This window comes from Odontesthes bonariensis, chromosome 7 (genome assembly GCF_027942865.1).
Source record: "Odontesthes bonariensis isolate fOdoBon6 chromosome 7, fOdoBon6.hap1, whole genome shotgun sequence".
NCBI classification, from domain to species: domain Eukaryota; kingdom Metazoa; phylum Chordata; class Actinopteri; order Atheriniformes; family Atherinopsidae; genus Odontesthes; species Odontesthes bonariensis.
This window is the reverse complement of record NC_134512.1, coordinates 32,388,649-32,410,513: the sequence shown is the minus strand read 5'-3', so window position 1 is coordinate 32,410,513 and position 21,865 is coordinate 32,388,649. Positions and strand designations below refer to the sequence as shown.

The 21,865-nt window shown below is 38.8% G+C and overlaps 2 protein-coding genes across 2 annotated transcripts in view; both read left to right on the top strand.

Annotated features, from left to right (window-relative positions):
• Nucleotides 1-2,188, top strand: part of ldhd (lactate dehydrogenase D) — a 79,102-nt gene extending 76,914 nt beyond the window's left edge. Inside the window, exon 11 of the mRNA XM_075470580.1 lies at nt 666-2,188. Coding sequence (XP_075326695.1) covers nt 666-846 — 181 coding nt within the window. The 3' untranslated portion in view covers nt 847-2,188. The remainder of the gene's footprint in view (nt 1-665) is intronic.
• A 9,545-nt stretch (nt 2,189-11,733) lies between these two features.
• Nucleotides 11,734-21,865, top strand: part of znrf1 (zinc and ring finger 1) — a 73,040-nt gene continuing 62,908 nt past the window's right edge. The window contains exon 1 of the mRNA XM_075471108.1: nt 11,734-12,505. Within this exon, the coding sequence (XP_075327223.1) occupies nt 12,112-12,505 (394 nt within the window). The 5' untranslated portion in view covers nt 11,734-12,111. The remainder of the gene's footprint in view (nt 12,506-21,865) is intronic.

Sequence of the window (21,865 nt, the reverse complement as noted above, 5' to 3'; positions counted from 1 at the left end):
AGCCTTAAAGCTTTCCATCCAATTAGTTAAAAATAGGTTAATTTCTGTCGTTCATTCATTCATTCATTCATTTGATTGATTCATTTGTTCATCTAACGATGGGTAATGATAATAGAGGTCAATTAAAGTTAAAAAAAAAACTAGTCAGTACGATTTAAGTCCATGTTTAAATAAATGGACTGAAATCATACATGTATTTTTAAACACTGACCAGTGATTGTGCTCTGACTTTATTCATTTTAATTAGGAAACAGTATTTTTTACATCGGGTTTGGACTCTTTTCACATGTTACTGAGTATCCCACAGCCTGTATAGACTTATATATGTTCATAAATCACACTCAAACCACTTCCTGGATACGCACTTCGTGAGAGATTTTCTCGCCACACGCTCCAAAGCCTCGGTAAACCTCACCGTCTGTCTCGCCTGCTCCTCTGGAAGTCCTTTTCCTGCTCCAGTTGCAGGTCTGATCCTTTGTAAATCCTCTGTAAAACAAGACTGTTTTCTGTTTTTAATTCAGGCTTTTGTGTAAAAAAGGGTCAATTTAATATTTTCTGAATCTGAAGTATCAATTAAAACAGTTTAATTGAACAGGACGTTGTGATTATAGCATGTAGTTGCTCGTATTAACGTAGATTTGACGACTTTATTTTGACCTCTGCAGGCGAGCGCTGGCGATGGACGGCACATGCACTGGGGAGCATGGGGTGGGTTTGGGAAAAAGAGCGCTGCTGTGTGAGGAGATGGGACCTCTGGCCATCCAGGTTATGCAGGGTCTCAAAGACGCCCTGGACCCAAAGAAACTGATGAACCCTGAGAAGATCCTGCAGCAGGGAGAGTTATGAACTCCATCTGAGGCGAGAGGTGCATGGCAGAGTGAAATTTGTAGTGGAACTTCCTTTTAAAAGGTAAAGTCTGTTAGGATATCAAGGAATCTCTGAAGATAAAAGCTAGAAATGCATTTAAATCAAGAAAAAGATGAGTGTTGCTGTTATCATGATTGGAAAGGTTTTGTGATTTCCATGTAGAAAATAAATGTAAAAGTTCTGAAACGTGATAAATACTCAAAACTTTGGTGTTTTAAACAAAAACTGTCCGACAGAATCACCATTAAGACGTTAATTGTGGTGAAAAACATCAAGTGAAACTACTTACTGTTGTTTAAATCCATCATTCATATTTGCGAATCCTTGATTTTATTCTTTGAATGTAAAAACGGCCATTTCACTGCCTTTTATTCCACGTCTGTTTAACTATCCAGATAAAACAGGTTGTGGTAGTTTTTGGTGCTCAGTGTGTTGTTGTTTTTTTTACAAAAAAAGCCGGTTTTCACAAATTTGTAACTGTGTTTTAAACCAATACTGCAGCCTTGTTGTATAAATATGGGTTTTTAGGGCAGACCTGGAGTTTTTTTTTTACCAGAAAGACTAAATCTGCCTGCAGTTTGGATATTTTCATTCAGTTTTACTAGTTCTACCACTTCTACTTTAAAGATCACCTTTCTTTCTTTGGGATGGAATCAAAATCTAAAACCAGTTTGTACGAATAATATAAGCGTTTTAATCTTAATTAAAAGTTTTGGAAACAAACAGACTTCAATATTGGTCACGAACTGTAACGAAATGGACTTAAATTAAAGGAATGTTTTGCTGCTTTGATGAAACAAAATATTTTTCCCATCTCACGCTCCACAAGAAAATTATTAAAAATAAAATAACGTAACATGAATTAAATCAGCCGGCAAAGTTATTTTCTGCTGCATACTTCATATATTTGGTTTGTCTTCTTTGGAAATCTGTACAGTTATGTATCGTTTTCTCGATTAAAGCTCAGCTAGAAGGTGAATTTCACAGTATTCTTCACACATGAAGGTATCACTGAACGGGTCGGTAACAGAAGGATCAGTGAGGGATGGAAATGAATAAAATGAGACAGAAAATTAACACATACGTGTGCGGACTGATAAAATGACCACTGGATTACGACTAGAAGTGACCCGAAAAACGTTCAGAACAACCACAAAAGATATTTAGAGCGGCAGGAGAAGATGTGCTGAACAAAGAAATGCTAATTCTTGATGTTTGTGGTTGTTTTGTCTTATTTAGAGTCTGATAATCCATCCACGACTGTTTTAACAATCACTCATTTGAAGGAATTAACTTATCTAATAAACGATTCCACTACAAATTCCACTTGTTTGACTTGTGTGTTTGAATGAATGTGCTGTAATCATTAAATAAAAAGTTTTAAAAAAAAAAAGCCAAATTTCACACTGACGGCTAAAATTAGGCAGTAAGGCAACTTTTTCAAACATTTTATGGAACTTCCTCATGACGAGTTTGCAGTTCCGTGTTAATAAAATATAAAAGGAGACAAATCCAGGCTTCTAATTTCACATATTTGTAGCTTATAATGTGTTTAATAATCCTGAAAGCTGTTTTTTAATGCTGCTGATTGTAAAGAAACACATGTAAACAGGTTTCCAAACACCAGGTGGCGCTCCAGAAAAATTTAAGTGGCATAAAATGCAAGTAAATAATCAACTCGTCTGGTTTTGCTTTCTCTTAAAACTTAACAAATATTTTGTGTTTTTAAAGCAAACAAGGAGTTTAAAATAAAAATGGAAATTAACTTCAACAAATCAGAAAAGATTTGAGATAAATTCACATCCAGACTTCAATCTGGTCCAAATATGTGGTGGTGCAGTACTCTGCTCCACCACATGGTGTCAGCGGTGCATCCCTGTGGGTCAAAACTGACCGACCACGTGAGTCACATGAGAGGATCCACGAATAAAATCTGTTTTTCTGCCTCAATGCTTTGAGGTCAAGCTACGGAGGACTAACACTGCCATAATCAGAAATAAATACAAAAGTATATAAATGACTCAATGAATACATTTATATGATGACTAAGATTAAATAATGGATTAAGTAATGCCAAAATATTCATACAGAATTTAAAAGATATGAAATTTTCTGAAAAGCCAAGACAAACCCTTCATTTCCATGATTAAGAGATGCGGAAATAGACAAAGAAAACAGATAAATAAATGGGCTTGGAGAAATAAAAATGCAAAGGGGAAACAACAGAGGACTAAATACATCTATAAATAAAATAAATTACGAAATTGTCATTAAAAAATGTCTGATGAAATCAAAATAAATAATTTGGAGGGAATGAATACATCAAAACAATGTAAAGGACTGAAATAGATACAGAAAAAACAAATAAACAAAGAAAGAAATTAAATATATTCTAATTGAAAATTAGATAAATAGCGACATTAACACAAGTTTAAATAAATGCTGTTTAAAATTAAAGCAGATTTCTTTAACATAGTGTAGAATTATTTTGGCATGAATTCATTTTTCATGTAATTTTAGTTGCATTTGTCATATTAACTTTTTATTTGGACATTCTTATATTCTTTTTTTTGTATTATGGCAGATTTAGTCCTCCATATAGGGCTCCTGACTAAACGTGGAGTCCTAAAACACTCCCTACGTAAACAAATCCCGACATAGTATTTAACTCTTGTGTATCTCAGTTTCCAAACAGTTTATTTTATTATTGATTTGTAGATTATTCCAGTACCTGTGTTTACTGAGTCCAAGCTTTCATGCCAACAAAATGACCACAAAGTGACAAAAACAACCACCAAACAATCAAACCTCAGAGAGATATTAGATTGCTTCAAAGCAATAAGAAATTATCCCAAAATTGAAAACATGCAGCCACAAAGGCAGACTTAATGATTACAGTGAAGAAAAACAAAAGACACACAAGATGGTCATAAAGAGACAGAAAATAAATGCCAAGATAATAAAATTGACATGAATTAGTCAGAAAGATACAGATGAAGAGAACTATGTAAAAAGAGGAAAAAGTGATGAAAACATGACTTATTTATAAATTGTGTTGTTTTTAGGTGGTAGTTCCTGGTTCTGATCTCTTGGCCTGTTTGAAACGTCCGCTAATCAATCGTTCACGCTTAAATCCAACTTAATTCAGCTCATTTATGACGCCAATTCCCAATTAAAAGTTATTTCAAGGCACTTTAAAGAGTAATTAAACAAGTTAGATTCCAGTTAGATGGAGTCCAATTCAATCCAATCATGAAGCAATAAATTATTCAATCTAATAAACCTAACCGACACATCCAATGAAGGCAGTGAGTACGAACTGGTCAGTTTGACCTCATGTCAGAGGAGTTTTAAAAGCGCAATTATTATGTGCAAATTATTGGATATTGGCTGAAAATGAGAGACTTTTCTCCACACCTGCTCAGAAATCTGTACCGCACTGCTGGTTCAAGCTTAAAGTTGATCAATTTTGAGACAGATTTTGCCGACAGATGTTGGACGTCGCAGACGATGAGACGTCCCGGCCTACAGCTGAATATCGGATATGTTTGGCAATGTGGAGCCGTCAGCGGGGAGAGAAACATCTGCATGACAGCTGGAAACGCTCGATGGAGATCAGTCAGACGAGTGTAGGAACGCCTCGAAAATGAGGCCCAGTCCTCCGCCACCAGCGATTGAACCTAACAATGTGTGTTTTATCCCTTCTTATGAGGATCCTCCCAGCATCAAACGTTGCTGCAGCCGGTGTTTATCTGAAGGTCACCTTGTGTACGTCAGCTGCGTTTTAAGCTCTGAGTTGGATATCAGCTGAAAGAACTCGAGTTAACCCGCGAAACACGATGACTCTCAACCTTTTTTTTTAATCATGTCTGTCAGATGAAGCGCCGCACTGGCACCTCCCGTGAATGTGTTTGATTATAAAGGGATAATTCACCCTCATCCGTCAAATTCAATGTTAGTGGAGTATTTTTGTGTTTAGTATCTGACTGATACTCGTTTTATTCCTCCTGCCGGCACTTAAAAGAAGAGCGTCAGCTTTTCAGCCTGTAATTTTTACCCCAAAGAATCAGCACGACCCCAATTATTAAAATAGAATCTCATAAATCAATATTTTATTCATAATAGAACAAGGAAATGCAAAATGTTTAAAGTGAAACATATTTCTATTTCATGAAAAATATCAGCTTATGTGTAGCGTCCCCTCTTCTTTTAACTACAGTCTGTAAACATCTGGAACTGAGGAGACCAGCTGCTGGACCTTTGGGAGAGGACTGTTGTCCCATTCTTGTCTGATAGAGGATTCCAGCTGCTCAGCAGTCCTGGGTCTTTCTTTGTTGTATTTCAAATGTTTTCAGGTGGTGAAAGTTCTGGACTGCAGGCAGGTCGGTCCAGCACCCGGACTCTTCTACTATGAAGCCGTGCTGTTGGAACAGATGCAGCATGTGGGTTAGTATTGTCCCGTTGAAAAATGTAAAGTCTTTACTTGTATGTACCTTTCAGCATTAATGGAGCCTTTCCAGATGTGCAAAAATCTTGCCTCATCTGATCACAGAACAGTTTTCTGCTTTGCTTCGGTCCATTTTGAAGTGTTGATCATGTTCATATGTGGCTTCTTCTGTGCATGACAGAGCTTTAACCTGCATTTGTGGACGTTACGATGAGCTGTGCTCACAGACAGTGATTTCTGGAAGTGTTCCTGAGCCCATGCAGTGATTTCCAGGACGGAATCAGGTCTGTTTTTAATGCAGCGCTGCTTGAGGGCCTGAAGGTCACAGAGAAGTCTCCAGATTCTCTGAACCTTTTGATGATATCACGTTCTGTAGATGGTGGGATATTCAAAGTCTTCATAATTTTACATTGAGCAACATTACTCTGAAGCTGCTCCACACTTTGTAGACAGTTTTTTTTTTGCAGGTTGCTGAACCATTTTTACTTCTGAGAGACTCTGCCTCTCTAAGGTGCTCTTTTTATACCCAATCTGACCTGTTTCCAATGAACCGAATCATTTGCAGCATGTTCCTCCAGCTGTTTCTTGTCAGTACCGCTTACTTTTCCAGGCTTTTGTTGCCCCCATCCCAATTTACGCCTGAATTTCATCAACATTTGATGCTTTCAGTGTTCTATTGGGAATAAAATATTCGTTTATTCTGCATTATTTACATTTTACTGAGAGTCCCAACTTTTTGGGAGTTGAGGTTGTACTTCCATAAACATTTAAGCTGTTTTTCCACCTACTGTAGCCCATAACTTCACTTATTTGGGGTGTTTTGTATGAGCTATAACTGCAGGATAAATAAATTATACAGCCAGCGAGCTACTCTCATCAAACATTTTAATGTATTATTTAGCACACTGACAGTCTTTCAATCCAGTTTTTAAAATATTCATCACTTTTATCTATCTATCATGTGTCATTCAGTTTAAATCTTCACAGCTGACTTCATGCAGACTTTATCTTTTCTTTTTCAATCAAATATTCTAAAAGAATCACAGCACAACAAAGCCGCCCTCGCCCCCTGACTGTTTTTCCCAGAGCTATTAAATTTATTGTGGAACCACTTGAGTTGATTGTGTGTTTGGTTTTGTGAGTCTGTGTGTGTGTGAGTGTGTTTACATGCCTGAGCAGCAGAGTGGACCATTTATAGGCCTGCTGTCGTTAAAGCAGGACAGATTATCACCTCCGTTATGACAGTAAGGACCTCGCTATCGTTTACCTTATTGGGTAGGAAGACTGAGACGACTGCGTGAGACTGACTGCGAGTTAAAGTGAAGACACAAAGAGCTAAACCCAATAAAACCAGACTAATTACACACACACACACACACAAACAAACACAGGATTAGACAGAATAATCCCAAACCAAACGCGTTAACCAGTAATCCCAATAATTTAGCATATGGTAGGAATTTCTGTGCATAACCTGACAACAGCGTGCAGGGGCTGGTTAGAGGGCTGAGATCAGGGAGCACAGGAGGATCATGGGTAAAGAAGATGAGGAGGTGGATTAAAAATATTAAATTTTAATATTTTTTAAAGTTAAATCCCTTCAAGTGTTCAAATTCAGCTGGTTAAATTTAAGATTTACCAGTTTATTAATAGTTTGATTCGTTTCACTGTCACATCGTCCAAAATGAATGAAGATTATTTATAAATAAAAAACAAAGTTCATGACTTTAAATAACATTCAAAAAAACATTTATTGTACATTTTTGTGGGTATTTCTCAGCTATTTATTTATAGTTCACTTTGGGTGAATAAACTATTGTTTCATTTCATCATTCAGTATTTATAACAGCTGACACGATTATTTCTTAAATCCATCAGGTGATCAAACTTTTTGGACGATAAAAGCTTCTTAAATGTGACAATTTCTTATGTTTCCTTTCTAACATTAAAAGAAAAACAATAGCTTGCGACTTTTTCTTTTGACTTCTCGTCAAGCAAAATTACAACTATTCCTTTAATCCTTTATTTTATTCTAAAATTAGTTTTCGTGGGAAAGATATGATAAATGTGTATTTGCTGTGTAAAGTCAGTGGTTATTTTGATTTGATCTAACCTTTATTTAACCAGGAAACAACAACTCTTGAGATTTAAAATCTCACTCTTAAATGTCCAGCTCAGGTCAGCAGCATTTAAAACGATACATATACTGAACACAAAACATTAAATTAAGGTAGATATCATAAAAGAAGGGAATTATAAAACATCATAAGTTAATCTAACATGACCTCCGAAACGTGGGCAGAATAGTCAAACTCAGCAAAAGTTTCAAGACGCAGGTTCATATTTTCAGGCTCTGAAGGTCAATGAGGTCAGAGTCCAGTTAACCAGGTAAGTAATTATTCTTCGAGTTTCAGAGGAAATAGAGTCAGCTGTCTCCTGGATTTCCTGGTGTGGTGACCGGGGCTGGGCTAGCTGCGAGTTGTTCAGGTGCGGTAAAACAGACTTATGAGAGGACGAAGTTTCTAAACATCGCAAAAAGCCAGAACAGAGCACAAGACTAAAGGTTAAACCCACTGAGTACCACAAACCGACCACGAGTGAGGAGCAGACCGAGTCACACCGACGAGAAAACAGAGACTGAGGCTATTTTCAGAACCGTGTACTGTACTCGTACCAGAGATGGGACCAAGTCACACATGTGCAAGTCTCAAGTCTTAGCTTTCTGGTCTCAAGTGAGTCCCAAGTAATTTTTTCTTGGGCAAGTCGAGTCAAAGTGAAGTCACCTTATTATTGCAATTTTACCTGCAGAATCTGATCTTAATAAAGTGAAAACACAAAGATATAAGTAACTGTCAGTAAACATCATTGGCCAATGTGTCCAACCTGTCCACCCCGCATCATATCAAGCTAACGTTAGCTAACTACCGACTAAGCTAACAGGATAATATTAGCTAATATGACGAGCACTTACTGGTCAGAATGGATCTTAAAATGACGAACAAAGTTCGAAGTTATGCTAGATGCTTAACACTCAAGTCATTCTCAAGTCAAGTCAAGTGCCGAGTCTTTAACTTCCAAGTCCGTGTCGAGTCTCAAGTCTTTTATTTTTTGTCAAGTCAAGTCAGAAGTCATCAAAACAGCAACTCGAGTCGACTTGTGTCCCCATCTCTGACTCGTACGTTCTCATTTTGCCAAATTGTAGTTTGCAGTATGCAAAACGTTCCCAGATGTTGTTTCTGATTTGGGAAAAAAAGGAGATTATTTAAACTAATCTTTGCGGCACTGTTTTTGGCAGTATTTCACTCAACTGGACAACAAAGTCGAACGCACATTATGCGGGATGAAGCTAGCTTACCACGGTTCTACCGATGAGGACTCACCTACTAAACAAGAAGACCAGATGCTAATCGACTTTAATTGGCTTTCTTATTAGATTTCATACTGTGTGCTAGCAATAAATGTAGTACTATGTCGTGTGCGTAGTATGTAGGCGGTTTTCTAAAACAATCAGCTGAGATGAGAGCTGTTCGAATTCTATAAAATACGAATTTAAGGAGCTCTGATTTTTCTTTAACTATCTCCTTTAACATGGGATCACATGTTGGGGTTTGTGTATTTTCTTTACTTGGTTTTTCTGTTTTTTTTCTATTCTGTTTTCTTATTTGTGTTATTTAGTCTTTGGTTTTAATTAGAATTTAGATTTTTCTTCATAGTTACTCTGTGTTTTTGTGTGTTTTGAGTTTCTGGTCTTTTCTATGGTTTAATTATTTTTTTAGTTCTTTATTTGACTCTTTTGTGTTCTTACTTATAGTTTCTTTGAACTATACACTGTTGAACACTATTTCTTGGTTGCTTGGTTGTTCAGGTTTCTATCTTCTTCTGTGGTATTTTGTTTGAGCTTATTCTTTATGTTGTGTTTTAGATTCTTGTTCTGGTCGTTACTCCCAGTTATTCCTCTGTTTCACACCTGTCTTCACTCTGTCAGCCACAGCTGCAATCACTTCCTCATTTGTTCCCCTCAGTTTGTGTTCCCCTTGGTTAATCTCAGTCCTCGTCAGATCCTCTCCATTGCTGTCTGTTCTCATTTATTTCGTCTTTCGGCCATCTGGTTTGTTTTTGTCTTTAGCTTTTGTTTTCTCAGTTTAGTTCATGGCTATCCGGTTTGATTTAATATTTTTTTATTAAAACCAGTAAAGTTTCCATCTGCCTTCAGTCTGATGATCTGCAGTTGGGTTTTCTCCTCTCCACCACAGCTAAACTGCAACAAAATCCTTAAATTCGGTCCCAAAATTCCAACTCGATGTTCGATTATTTTCATCCAGTCGTACGAACTGTGATTCATGCAAACAGATGTGAGGACAGGAGGATGCGTTTTACTTTTTCAATTCTTTTCCTTTCTCAGTTACGAACTTTTGATACGAACTTTTGAAAGTAATATTCTATGTTATCTCTAATATGATATATGTGAGCCTATAACACTTTGTATAATATTTATTGAACATTTGTAGTTTCAGATGTCGCAGCTTATTCTAAGTGTAGTTGTCAAATAATTTTTTTCCTACCATCTTTCCTGAAACCCACGACAGGTTTCACGAATTGAGGACTGAAACTGCAATAATCTGAAATAAATAAAATACGATGTAAATTAAATGACAAAGAAAAAGTATTTTATGATGACAAATACCACCAAGATTAAATAGAATATCAAATCATGCCAAAATAATCACATGGAATGTTAAAGAAATACATGTTTCAGCTTTAAACTGCAGAGACCACCCCCTCATTTGCATAATGAAACAGAAACGCATACGGCAATATAAAAACAGAGAAAGGAAATATTGAAATACATGGGGGGAGAAATTGCAAACGGAACATAACAGAGAAACTAAAGCTGATCATTTTCTTTCTTTCACATTGTATATAATTATTTTGGCATGAATTCTTTTTTTCATTAAATTTTTGTTGCATTTGTCATCATATAAATCCATTTATTTAGCCATTCTTATATTTTTGTATTACGGCAGATTCAGTCCTCCATACAGACATCACAGTTTAGTGTAATAGACTTTTCATGAGTCCTTAAAGATGTTTTTCTACCGTCTCTCCTTAAACCCATGATATTTTTCACCAGTTGGAGTAAAAGAGCTTAGGAAAAGGTGGCAGGGGGAACTTCTGACCAGTTCCGGAAAGAGGAAGATGGACAGGAAACTAAAGGAAAGGGAAACTGTCAGATTCCAACACAAGGTCAACTATTTGAATAGTAAAGAGAGCTCATACGTAGAAATGAGGCTGTTTTATCCACATTTAGCTAAAACTGAAATATAGTTACTGGTTGTTAGTCATATAAACATAATTTTGCAAAATAAACTGGAATATTTTGTCAGTTTGTTCAACACCCAGTTAAAATATTCCGGTAAATAAGACAACGGTGACATAGAAAATGAAACAAACACGTCCTGGTTCAGATTTAAACACAGTTCAAACACAAATATTCAGAAACGTTTACACTTTTGGGTACACCTGGTGTAAAATAACTTGGATTATTGTTTCAATGAGACTTTATGTCTGGTTTATGTTGCAGGGAGTTCATTAATAATAAACTTATTTATTAATAAATTATAAGTATTAGGGAATAATTTGATGAAAAGACCGGAAAATGGAAGCTGTCAAGAAGCTGTGGAAGTTTTATAGTCAAAATGTTTAAGAAAATTAGCCAAATTGGTGTCGAATGTGTATATTTAACCCAACAATTCTTGCTTTATTAAGATACATTTTTTTTTATCTTTGTTTAAATAAACAGTAAAAACGTGTTGGATTTATTTGGAAGATGTGTTTTCGTGTCAGGTCAAGATTTTTCATTATTCGTCTTATCAGAAATTTTGCTTCTTATCAACTGAAAAATAGGGTTTTAATTATTACCCTTTTCACAAATTAGACGTTTAAAAACTGCTAAATCAAATTCAGATCCAGCCACCTGTCATTTGCTAAAATGCCCCATATATGATGATGGAGCAGATCAGACCCCCCACAGAAAAATCCAGGCCAATCCCATGCTGAGGAATTAAACCGGAGTCTTATCGCCTCGCCGTCTCCGTGCCGTCTGTGTTTATGATCGGAGCGTGCGCACTGAGCGCGTCCATTGTCTGTCTGGCCAGCAGCGGCAGCGGCGGAGCGGCGAGGAGCGCACCGGAGCGGAGCGCAGGGGAGCGGCTACACTGTGACCCCGATCACCGGGGGAGGAATAAGGAACAGCGACCGCTGGTAGGAGCCCACCGGACCGGACCGGGCAGAACAACGCGTAATTTATTCCCTTGACAGACCGTCTTCTTTCGGCAGCAACAGTTGTCACGATGTCTGAGATCCGGTGAGTCGGGAGCGGCGGAGCCAACGCTGCGGCGCTGCTGTGATCCGGGCCGGGCGGGAGAAACGTGTTGCTGCCGCGGCCCGCCTGCAGTGAGACAGCCGTGCTGAGCACCTGGGACAGCGAGGGGAGCTGCATCTGTCTGGTCGTGCTGGGATTTCGGCGTCATTCAGCTCGTCACCCCCCCACCACCCACCACCACCACCCCCCTCTGGTTGAGTCGAGGTTTGGTCTGCGGGTGAATCCGGACGTCGGGGCTCATGTTCCGCGCAGCAGAGATCCAGAGCTGACGAGCCCGCGGAGACGCGCACTCAGGCAGGCCGAGAGACAGACAGGAGAGAGGGGAGGGGGGCGACAGCCTGTTCGGGCTCTCTCGACCCCTCCTGTTTCCACCCCAGAACCCCCCCCCCCCCCCCCCCACCTTCTCCCGCTTTGGATGGGGGGCAAGCAGAGCACGGCAGGGCGGCCCCGGGGTGCTTTTCCCGGCGTGTCTTCGGATGACAGCGCGGTGCCACCCTCGGCCCACTTTGGTCACTACCGGCCGAGCGGCACCATGGGCCTGCGGAGCCGCTCGGTGAGCTCCGTGGCCGGGATGGGCATCGATCACAGCCCCGCCGTGCCCTTCGGCTTCTACACCCCCAGAGGGACGGACTCGGATCGGGCCGGAGGGGGGTCAGCGGGCACTACTGCGGCCCCCCACGGGACCGGCTACCAGGACACTGGGGGCGGAGGGCACCACACGGACGGGGTGCTGTACCTGGGGTCCCGGGGGTCGCTGGCTGACACCTTGCCCCTGCACATCACACCCCGCTGGTTCAGCGCGCACAGCGGTAAGCTCTGCCGCACAGACACGCACACACCCGGCAGACAGGTTTTAGGTGACGGCTGAAGGATTAATCATCACATAAAACCCCGCACAAACACCAGCTTCCTGTTGCCAGACACCCACACCTTGTTTACCTGCTGCGTTCAGGGGAAGTTCACACTCAGATATAAGACCAATCTCATCATCTTCCACAGCAAACTGAAGACACCCAACACTCATTTTGCCAAACACCCACCTGAACGAGCTGCTTATAGCTCATTTTATAGTGGTGTCTGTGCTTAAATTGGTTTTGGATAACAAAGCTTTAAAGGTTGCTCCATCTCGACTGTCACCGCTGCACCATCTGCATAGGTCATTCCTTGTTGTGTGAAATGACACTAATAAGCCTGTTGCCAAATCTGGCTGAGTCAATTAGCCCTGCGATTAGAGTGGAAGGATGAAGGAGGGAGAGGCAGGAGACGGAGGATGGAGAGAGGGGTTGAGAGGGTTGTTCTCGCCGCTAATCATCAGCTTACTTCTCTCCACAATATGTCTCTGTTTTTGACTAAACTCACCTGTTCACACAGGTCTGCACATGCCCAGGTTAGCCTCAGTTAGCCTATTGGTTGTTGGACTTCTGACCCTCAACATTGCATATGAAAATATTTCCCTTTGTGTGCCGAAAATAACATTTTTGACCTGAAATGTCAGTTTTCCAAAAAAAAAAAATCAATAAATGGTTGTAAATTCTGATAATTAGTTAGTTAGTTTGACTTTTAGGTGTTCCTTTGTCCACGGTCAACATTTGCTAGTTTCTCTGTCCACAGAATTTGGGCAGAAGAGATTAATAAATAAATATATATACGTTAATTTAACATCTTACACTTGTAGAAGCAATTTTTTTTTTTATAGCTACTTGACAGAAAAGCAAAACTTTAATGAAATTAGCTCAATAGAAACTTCAATCATTGTCCTAAAACTACAAGCTGTGGTCACAGGATGGACGATCTGATATCAATCAGTGGTGCAAATTTCCAACCAAATTGCATGTAATCAAGTTATTTAGATCCACATGACTTGGAGTAAGTGTCCAGCTTTTTATCTTTGGAATTTTGGCTTTAACCACATTGCCGCAGCTGGTTCCATTGCAGCCGCATTTACTGAAGCGCTCGGCATAAAGTAATTGAGGAACATTATGAACATTACTCCCCCTTCTCCCTGTCTTATACACAGCAGGTTCAGCCAGGTCCCCAGGCTCTCATTACCAAAGCTCTGACCGGCTCACAGCAGGCGGAAAGCAAGTCAGACGTCAACATCTCAGCTGTTTTTATCCTTCCTACATTGCCTAGCGACTCTCATGTGCTCTCATGTCAGTGGGGGCAGATAATAAGGGGGGGCAGACTGGAGGAGGTGGGGAAACTAGAGGACGGTGCACATGTCAGATAGTGAAGCTGAACACAGAGGCCTTAAGGAAATACTTTGAAGACGGAAAGTAGCTGCGTGTTCATGACTAAATAACTTCTTGATTCAAAGTAGTTTTGCAGCAAAGTTAAGATAATATGTAGATGATCTGAGTTTATCAAGAGTTCACCAGGTTAAACCTTAGACTTTTAAGACCTTTTGATGCCACATTCAACACAGTGTAATACCTGTTTTATTTTAATACCGTGCAAAGAATGTAAGGATTACTGAAGATCCCATTGGGCCCAGGGGACTAAGGTTTCCTAAGGTCTTAGAAAAACAACCACAAAGATGCAAAACAACAATAAACACATCCAAATCAGCTACAAAAGACACACAGAGTAACCACAAGGCCTAAAAACAAGAGATAGACATCAAACAACTAGAAAGAGAAATAAAACGGCTACAAAATATGACAAACAGCTACAAAGAGACATGAAAAAAAATCCACAGACGGAAAATATCTTCAAAGGACACAAAGTAACTACAAAGATGTAAAACTGCTGGAGTTGTCAAATAGCTACAAAGAGATATAAAACACCTATAAAGAGATGTTAGATAGACACACAAAGTAACTACAAATATATAAAACAGCTAAAAAGAGGTGTCAAATAGCTGCAGAGACACAGAGTAACTACAAAGACAAAACAGCTAAAGGGAGACATCAAACAACTACAAGGAGAAATAAAACGGCTACAAAATAAGTTGAACGGACATGAAACAACTACAAAGTGATGTCAACTAGCTACAAAGAGACATGAAACAACTACAAAGTGATGTCAGATAGCTACAAAGAGACATGAAACAACTACAAAGTGATGTCAACTAGCTACAAAGAGACATGAAACAACTACAAAGTGATGTCAGCTAGCTACAAAGAGACATAAGACACTTCAAAGATATAAAACAGCTATGAGGAGACATTAAACGGCTACACAGAGATGCTGAATAGCTTCAAAGATGCTACAAAATTGTTAAATTGCTACAATAGGGACATGAAACAGTTACAAAGTGCCCACAAAAGCCAGCAACTACAAAGTGATGTCAGCTAGCTACAAAGAGACATGAAACAACTACAAAGTGATGTCAACTAGCTACAAAGAGACATGAAACAACTACAAAGTTATGTCAAATAGCTACAAAGAGACATGAAACAACTACAAAGTGATGTCAGCTAGCTACAAAGTGACATGAAACAACTACAAAGTGATGTCAGCTAGCTACAAAGAGACATGAAACAACTACAAAGTTATGTCAAATAGCTACAAAGAGACATGAAACAACTACAAAGTGATGTCAACTAGCTACAAAGAGACATGAAACAACTACAAAGTGATGTCAGCTAGCTACAAAGAGACATGAAACAACTACAAAGTGATGTCAGCTAGCTACAAAGAGACATGAAACAACTACAAAGTGATGTCAGCTAGCTACAAAGAGACATGAAACAACTACAAAGTGATGTCAACTAGCTACAAAGAGACATAAGACACTTCAAAGATATAAAACAGCTATGAGGAGACATTAAACGGCTACACAGAGATGCTGAATAGCTGCAAAGATGCTACAAAATTGTTAAATTGCTACAATAGGGACATGAAACAGTTACAAAGTGCCCACAAAAGCCACCAAAGACATGAAAGATCTCAACAAAAATGCAAAATGACCACAAAGAGACAAAAATCATTCCAACAATATGTAAAAGAGCACAGAATGCCAAAGAGCTACAAAAAGACATCAAAGAAGAAATGGAAAATGAGTGCAAAGACATGTACAATGGTTATAACCGGGAACCAAATAACTACAGAGAAGTGGAAAACAACCACAGATATTTGCTAAACGATCGACAAGCAACATAAGACAAGTGGAAAGACCAATGAAGATAAAATACTGGAAAGATTAAATATGTACAAAGATATGCGTAACAATTGGAAAGCCAGTGCAGAATGTCTTCAAAGTGATGCAAAAGTGACAACAAAGACACAGAGATATAAAACCGTTTCAGAGATCCAGAGAGAAATGCAGTATGACCATGAAGAGACAAAAGCTCAAAAGAAAAGCAAAATAATTACACTTGAGTTGCAAAACAACAAGGAGACAGAATTATTTAAAGAAGACACAAAATGGCTACAAAGAGACAAACAGGAGCGACAAATCAGTGTCAAATAGCCACAAAAGAAAATATATCAAATTTTAACGGACACAAAACAGCTTCAGAGATATACAAAATGGCTACAATATTGTTCAAAACTACCACAATGAGATTTAAAATTACTATAAAAAGACAAAACAACTACATAGACAAACAAAATAGCTAGAATGCAGTTCAAATCGACCATAAGTAGATGTAAAATTACCACAAAAAAAACATAAAACGGCTATAATATAGTTCAAAACGATCATAAGGAGATTCAATTACTTCAATATGACATAAAACAGCTACTCAGATGTATCAAAGAGCTACAAAGGGATCAAACGCATCCAAAGAGATGAAAAATTACCATAAAATTACGTGTACTGTCATACACTTTTAATACAAGGGTGGTTTTGCCTGTTTTCAAGAGTGTCCAAGGACACTTTGGCACATGAAGGGGCCCGGTATCCAACCAGAGAGCCTGAAGTTTTCTGAACAACAGCCTCCACCACATTATAATGAAATAATTAATTTGATTACATGGAATCAGGAAAGCAGATTCAGAAATCAGATTTGATCTTATTTCCATGGCCTGGTTAATGAAATACCTGTTTACCACTGTGGGTTATATCAGATGGAAGTGGTCAGCAGCTCATTAGTTTTTTTAATTAACTAAAAGTTGAAGCCAGAGGAATGTCGTCACAACAGTTCTGACAGCAAACAAGGAGTAAATTCGATGTTCAGAAAAATGCTGGAGGCTTTAGCGCTGTACACCTTTTCCTCAGGTAAGATGACATATAAAAGATAAAGCTGAGTGACATGTGCTTTGGCTGTAAAATGGATTGACGTGGGAGGAGGGCAGGATTGACAACAGTCATTATGAACATAAGTAAAGTTGAATCTTCTGTTATCTGGCATCTGGATTTGTGTGCAGTCGTCCGTGGAGGCAGATAAGCGAACCAGATACGATCTGAAGTAGCCGAAAGAAAGCTTTGCTGACCAAAATGTCACATTTTTAATGATGTAATAAATGATTTATTGCACTTTTCATCCATCTAGACTTCGTCTCTGGAGGCTTAGTATGTGACCTTTCTTTTCGCTTGTTGGTTTATGAGATTTTTCTGAAACCTCGTCTGCCTTCAGAGCCACAACAGAGCCCTGTCACGAAATCCAGGGTCCTCGTTTATCCAGCTGAGACCACTGAGATGGCTCAGCAGGGTGCAGCTGCAGACGTCTCCAAAAACAAAATGACTCCCCCTGGTTTGGCTTTAGATTTTCACAGAAAATCATAGAAAATCTAATTATTATTTGTTTTGTTGTCTTGTCCAGGACCTTTAATGCTGCCGTCACGTCCAGCTCCTCCTTGAAAGAAGTATCTAACCTTTTTAAGATTTACTTGGTTAAATAAGGGTTACAACAAAGAGAAAGTAAATTAATAAAAACATTTGAATGTACTGTGTACAATGTTCCCTCTAAGCTGCTCGCACATTCTCAGCGCACAAGAAAATCTATGTAGCGCAGAAAATAAAATTCACCATAAACGTATGAATTAATATCTAATACTAGACCTAATCTAATCTAATTAATTAGACCAATAATGTGTTTTTCAATGTAACGCAGTGAGTGACAGGTGTTCAGCCAATGATACGGTTTACTTACGCTATGCAGCCAATCAGAGCATTGATAGTGCCTTCATATGTGCCCTGCCCATACGCGCCGCGCAGGTTAGCTAGCTAACAACAGTGCGGCGGAGTTAGGAGTGAAACGAACGGGCCGCGCCAGCGACACAAGCCAAAGTAAAAAAGAAATGCGGTTCTTTTAGGATGGAATGGCTGTCTGAGTGCAAACAGAAGAACAAGCGGTGAAACTGGGCGAGATTTTTTCTTTTTTGAGTGAGAGAGGACTACTCTGCAAAACAAGTCTGCAAGCATGACTCACATATAACAGATAACATACTACACATCTCATGAACAACAAGATTTTTGTCTTTTTCATTTTAAGTGGGCCAAATCGCTTATATTAAAAGTAAACTAATGAAAATTGCTGCTGTGATTAGATTCTTTTAATAAGCCGTGTAACTTGCTATGATCCAAGGTTTTGAACAGGTGTGATACTGGTGTGTGGCCACAGCGTGCACATCTGATGTTGCTCACAGTGGTCCTCAGTGTGCTCAGAGAGCTTGTGTGTATGCACGGAAACATGAAAAATTAGAGGGAACATTGGCTGTGTTCGAAACCGGCTACTACATACTACATATTAAATACTTGCATACTTCCATACTTCATACTCATCGATCAGACAGTATGCAGAGCGTTTACCCACAATGCATTTCGCGCTCCTGCCCGAGCCGACATCAGCCGGCCTGAAGCTGATTTTGCTTAAGTTCTAAACTCTGTAAACTTTAGCAACATTTGAAACATTTTCAGGGGAGAAAGTAGTCGTTTAGATCCCCAACGTGTTGAAAACCTGACAAAATACCGGCTGTTTACAATTTTGTTCCCACGAATTCGGCGCTGCTAAAGCTAGCCGCAGTGAGCAACGCACTTCTGGTTATTTTCACAAAATAAAATACCCGTTGCCTTTTATCATAGGGAAAGCCATTGCGATACAATTGGTGCTTTTGTTTTGAAAACAGGAAGTGAACCTACCCTCGTCGTAGCTAGCTTGAAACTGCCGTTTTGACAGAAAATGACGATCGGCAACGTCACGTTACGTTGCATCTTGGGTAGTTTGAGTATGAGTAGTAACCTCATGATGCATACCCAACATTTCAGCGAATCTAGTATGCATCCGGGAACTTAAAAAAAAGTTAAAGTTAGTATAAGTAGTGGAAGTAGTTGAAGTAGGCGGTTTCGAACACAGCCACGGAGTGTGTAGCATGATGCTAGCTGCTCATTTTACCTCCGGAACGTGGGGATTAAGGCCTTCGCACGAAGTCTGTATTTTTGTACTCGGGTTTTTAAACCTGACATAAAAAGCTCTGCTCACACCAACTCTAATGTGTTATTAATCAATGCATCGAGAATATTAACAGTACGACATTAAAAAGCACATTTGGATGACACTACAAAAAATACAGATTTTTGTGTTAGTTGGAACAAAATTGGACTTCTAAAATGCATCATACGAAACCGTACGAACTTGGGCTCCTAACAGCTGAACTAACACGCACAGCTAATATTTTTTGGGAAGACTGGAGTCAAATTGGCCTTGGTGCTCTGTACATGCAAAGTTTCTTTTTTCTTTCCTTTGGTAGAAATGTGTAAGTGGTGATGAGGGGGGGGGGGGGGGGGGGTGAAAGATTATGTAAGACACTGCATTTCAAACCTGTTGCTGCACCTCCACGCGCTTCCCTAAATGCTATTTTACATTATCAGCAGTACTTTTAGTTGAAGCATTGACTTTGTTCCTAAGTATCAGTTCTCGTGACATTCCCAGTTAGTTCTGGAGGAACACTGAGACAAATTGTTTTCCCTTAGGGCAAATAAACCTGTCCACAGGCACACAAATGCTTGGTTTATTTTCCGATGTATTCTCCGGAGGCCCTTTATCGTTAGTGCCCTGAAAACACTTCTCAGTAAAATGGCTGTTAATCAGGCAGGCCACAGGTTCCTCCTCCCTGTTTGTCCTTGGGAGGTTGGTGTGTTTGTGAGCGAGAAACCGAAAGCAATGTTCGTTACGACACGAACAGCGAGAGCCTTGCAATTGCATTTGTGATGTAGCGACACATCCTGCCTTGAGATTAAATCCTTTTACACACAGATACACACATATATATATGTAGAAAGCAGCAGCAGTGAAATCACCTCCTCCCTCAGGTCTTTGGTCCGAAGCAGGTGGAGGTCAAACTAGCCACAATGAACCTTATTATTTGGCCTCCTACCGTGAGTAGTTGTAGTTATCCTTCAACTTTTGATATTCGAAAGCAGCCATAAAGATATTGAGTTATTGCTCAAGCAATTTATTTAATGAAACATAATTCAAAATGTGAGATTCCTGCAGATTATAGCATCTCAAAAGATCTCTATTCAATTAAATTCAGTTGCATTTATATAGCGCCAAATCCCAACAAATGTCATCTCAATTAACTTCAAATAAACAGCCAAATACCCTTCTTCATAGTTAATCATTATTTAACTGAATATGAAAGAGTTTCATCTCATTGTTAGTAGGAACAAGGAATATGAAGATGTCACCCTCATTTTAACACATTGTTTAAATGTTTATAGGTTGATTAATTAAAGAAAATTACTTTATTAATCAAGATAAGGCCTCCAGACAGTGGATGAGATTATTAAAAAACTAACGCCTGACACACAATATCGCTGAGTTTTAAATCAGTCAACAGATTTTGCAAAGACTCCAGATCTTGCAGGGTCACTGTTTGCAAGACCACAGGTAGATTTTTCAGAGATTATATCCCATCAGGCACTGATGGGATATAATCTTGGAAATATAAATATAATTTATTTATAATTTATATAATTTATATTTATATATAATTATATAAATTATATATAATAATTTATATAATTTATATAGATATAAATATAATCTTGGAAATTCTTACAAGCAATTAAGTTGAACGATAAGCAGCTTTTTCAGGCACTGATGAGATATAATCTTGGAAATAATATATGATTTATATTTATATAATTTATAAATTATATATAATAATTTATATAAATATAATCTTGGAAATTCTTACAAGCAATTAAGTTGAACGATAAGCAGCTTTTAGCGTTGCATGCTCAAAAAACAGTAATAAAGAATAAGATACGATACTGTAGAACGTGAACATGACCCCTTCGGTCCAAATGTTTTTTTTTGCCACATCGCCTTGATCAATCTTAGCCAGAGTCACTCCGGTAAGGAGATAAAATCATCCCAGACGCATGTGTAGAAAGCCCCCTATAAGCCCCCCGATAGCCCCTTCAGTGAGTAGTATTTTATCCCAGAAATAAGGTCCAGGTTTAAAAAAAAAACAAAAACAAACTTCTCCTTTAAAAAAGGAAAGAAGAGTTATGGTTGTCAAAAACAACTAGACCTCAACCACAAACATTTGTTCCATTTTGTGATTACTTTTTCCAAGAATCTGAGAGATACAAAAGTGTCACGGGTGGAGGATGAGAAGGACCCAAAGAGGCAGGAGAAGGGGAAACAAAATGTGAATTATTATAAAACAGTAACAAAAAGCAACCTGTGAAAACAAAAGCAAAGAACTGACAAAGAAACCTGACAAGGACTAGGAACATGAACCAGAACACAAACACGAATGGCCAAAAGGCTTGAGGGTTAACGGTGAGGATCTGGCAAAGATTGAGTAAAACCAAGGAGAATAAATACACCGAGGGAACTAATGAGAAAGTGACGGGGAAAACAAGTGTGTAAACGAAGTTGAGAACCAGACAAGAGGGATCAGAGGAAAGTAAGAATAATGACCAGGATGAACACGGTGCTGAGAACATGGAACCTAAAGAATAAGTGATTAAACTATGAACAACACTAGAAACTAAAAAGACCAGTATAACACAGATCATACCACAAAAGTCTCTTTTAACATGCAGTCTGTCAGTCATCATGGACACTAACTTCACGTGTATAAAAGTCTGGTTTGGGGATTTCCGTGGGATCATTGCCGCCGCCTGAGGGGAATAAATGTTGCTTAGTTGTCTAATTTACCAGGAATGATCTCTGTCAAGAAAGCACACGTCAGTCTGGGCGTGAAAGGAAGCGCTGCAGATATTAAAGAAGAGAAGCTCAGGCTTGTTTTGTAACATGTGCCTTATT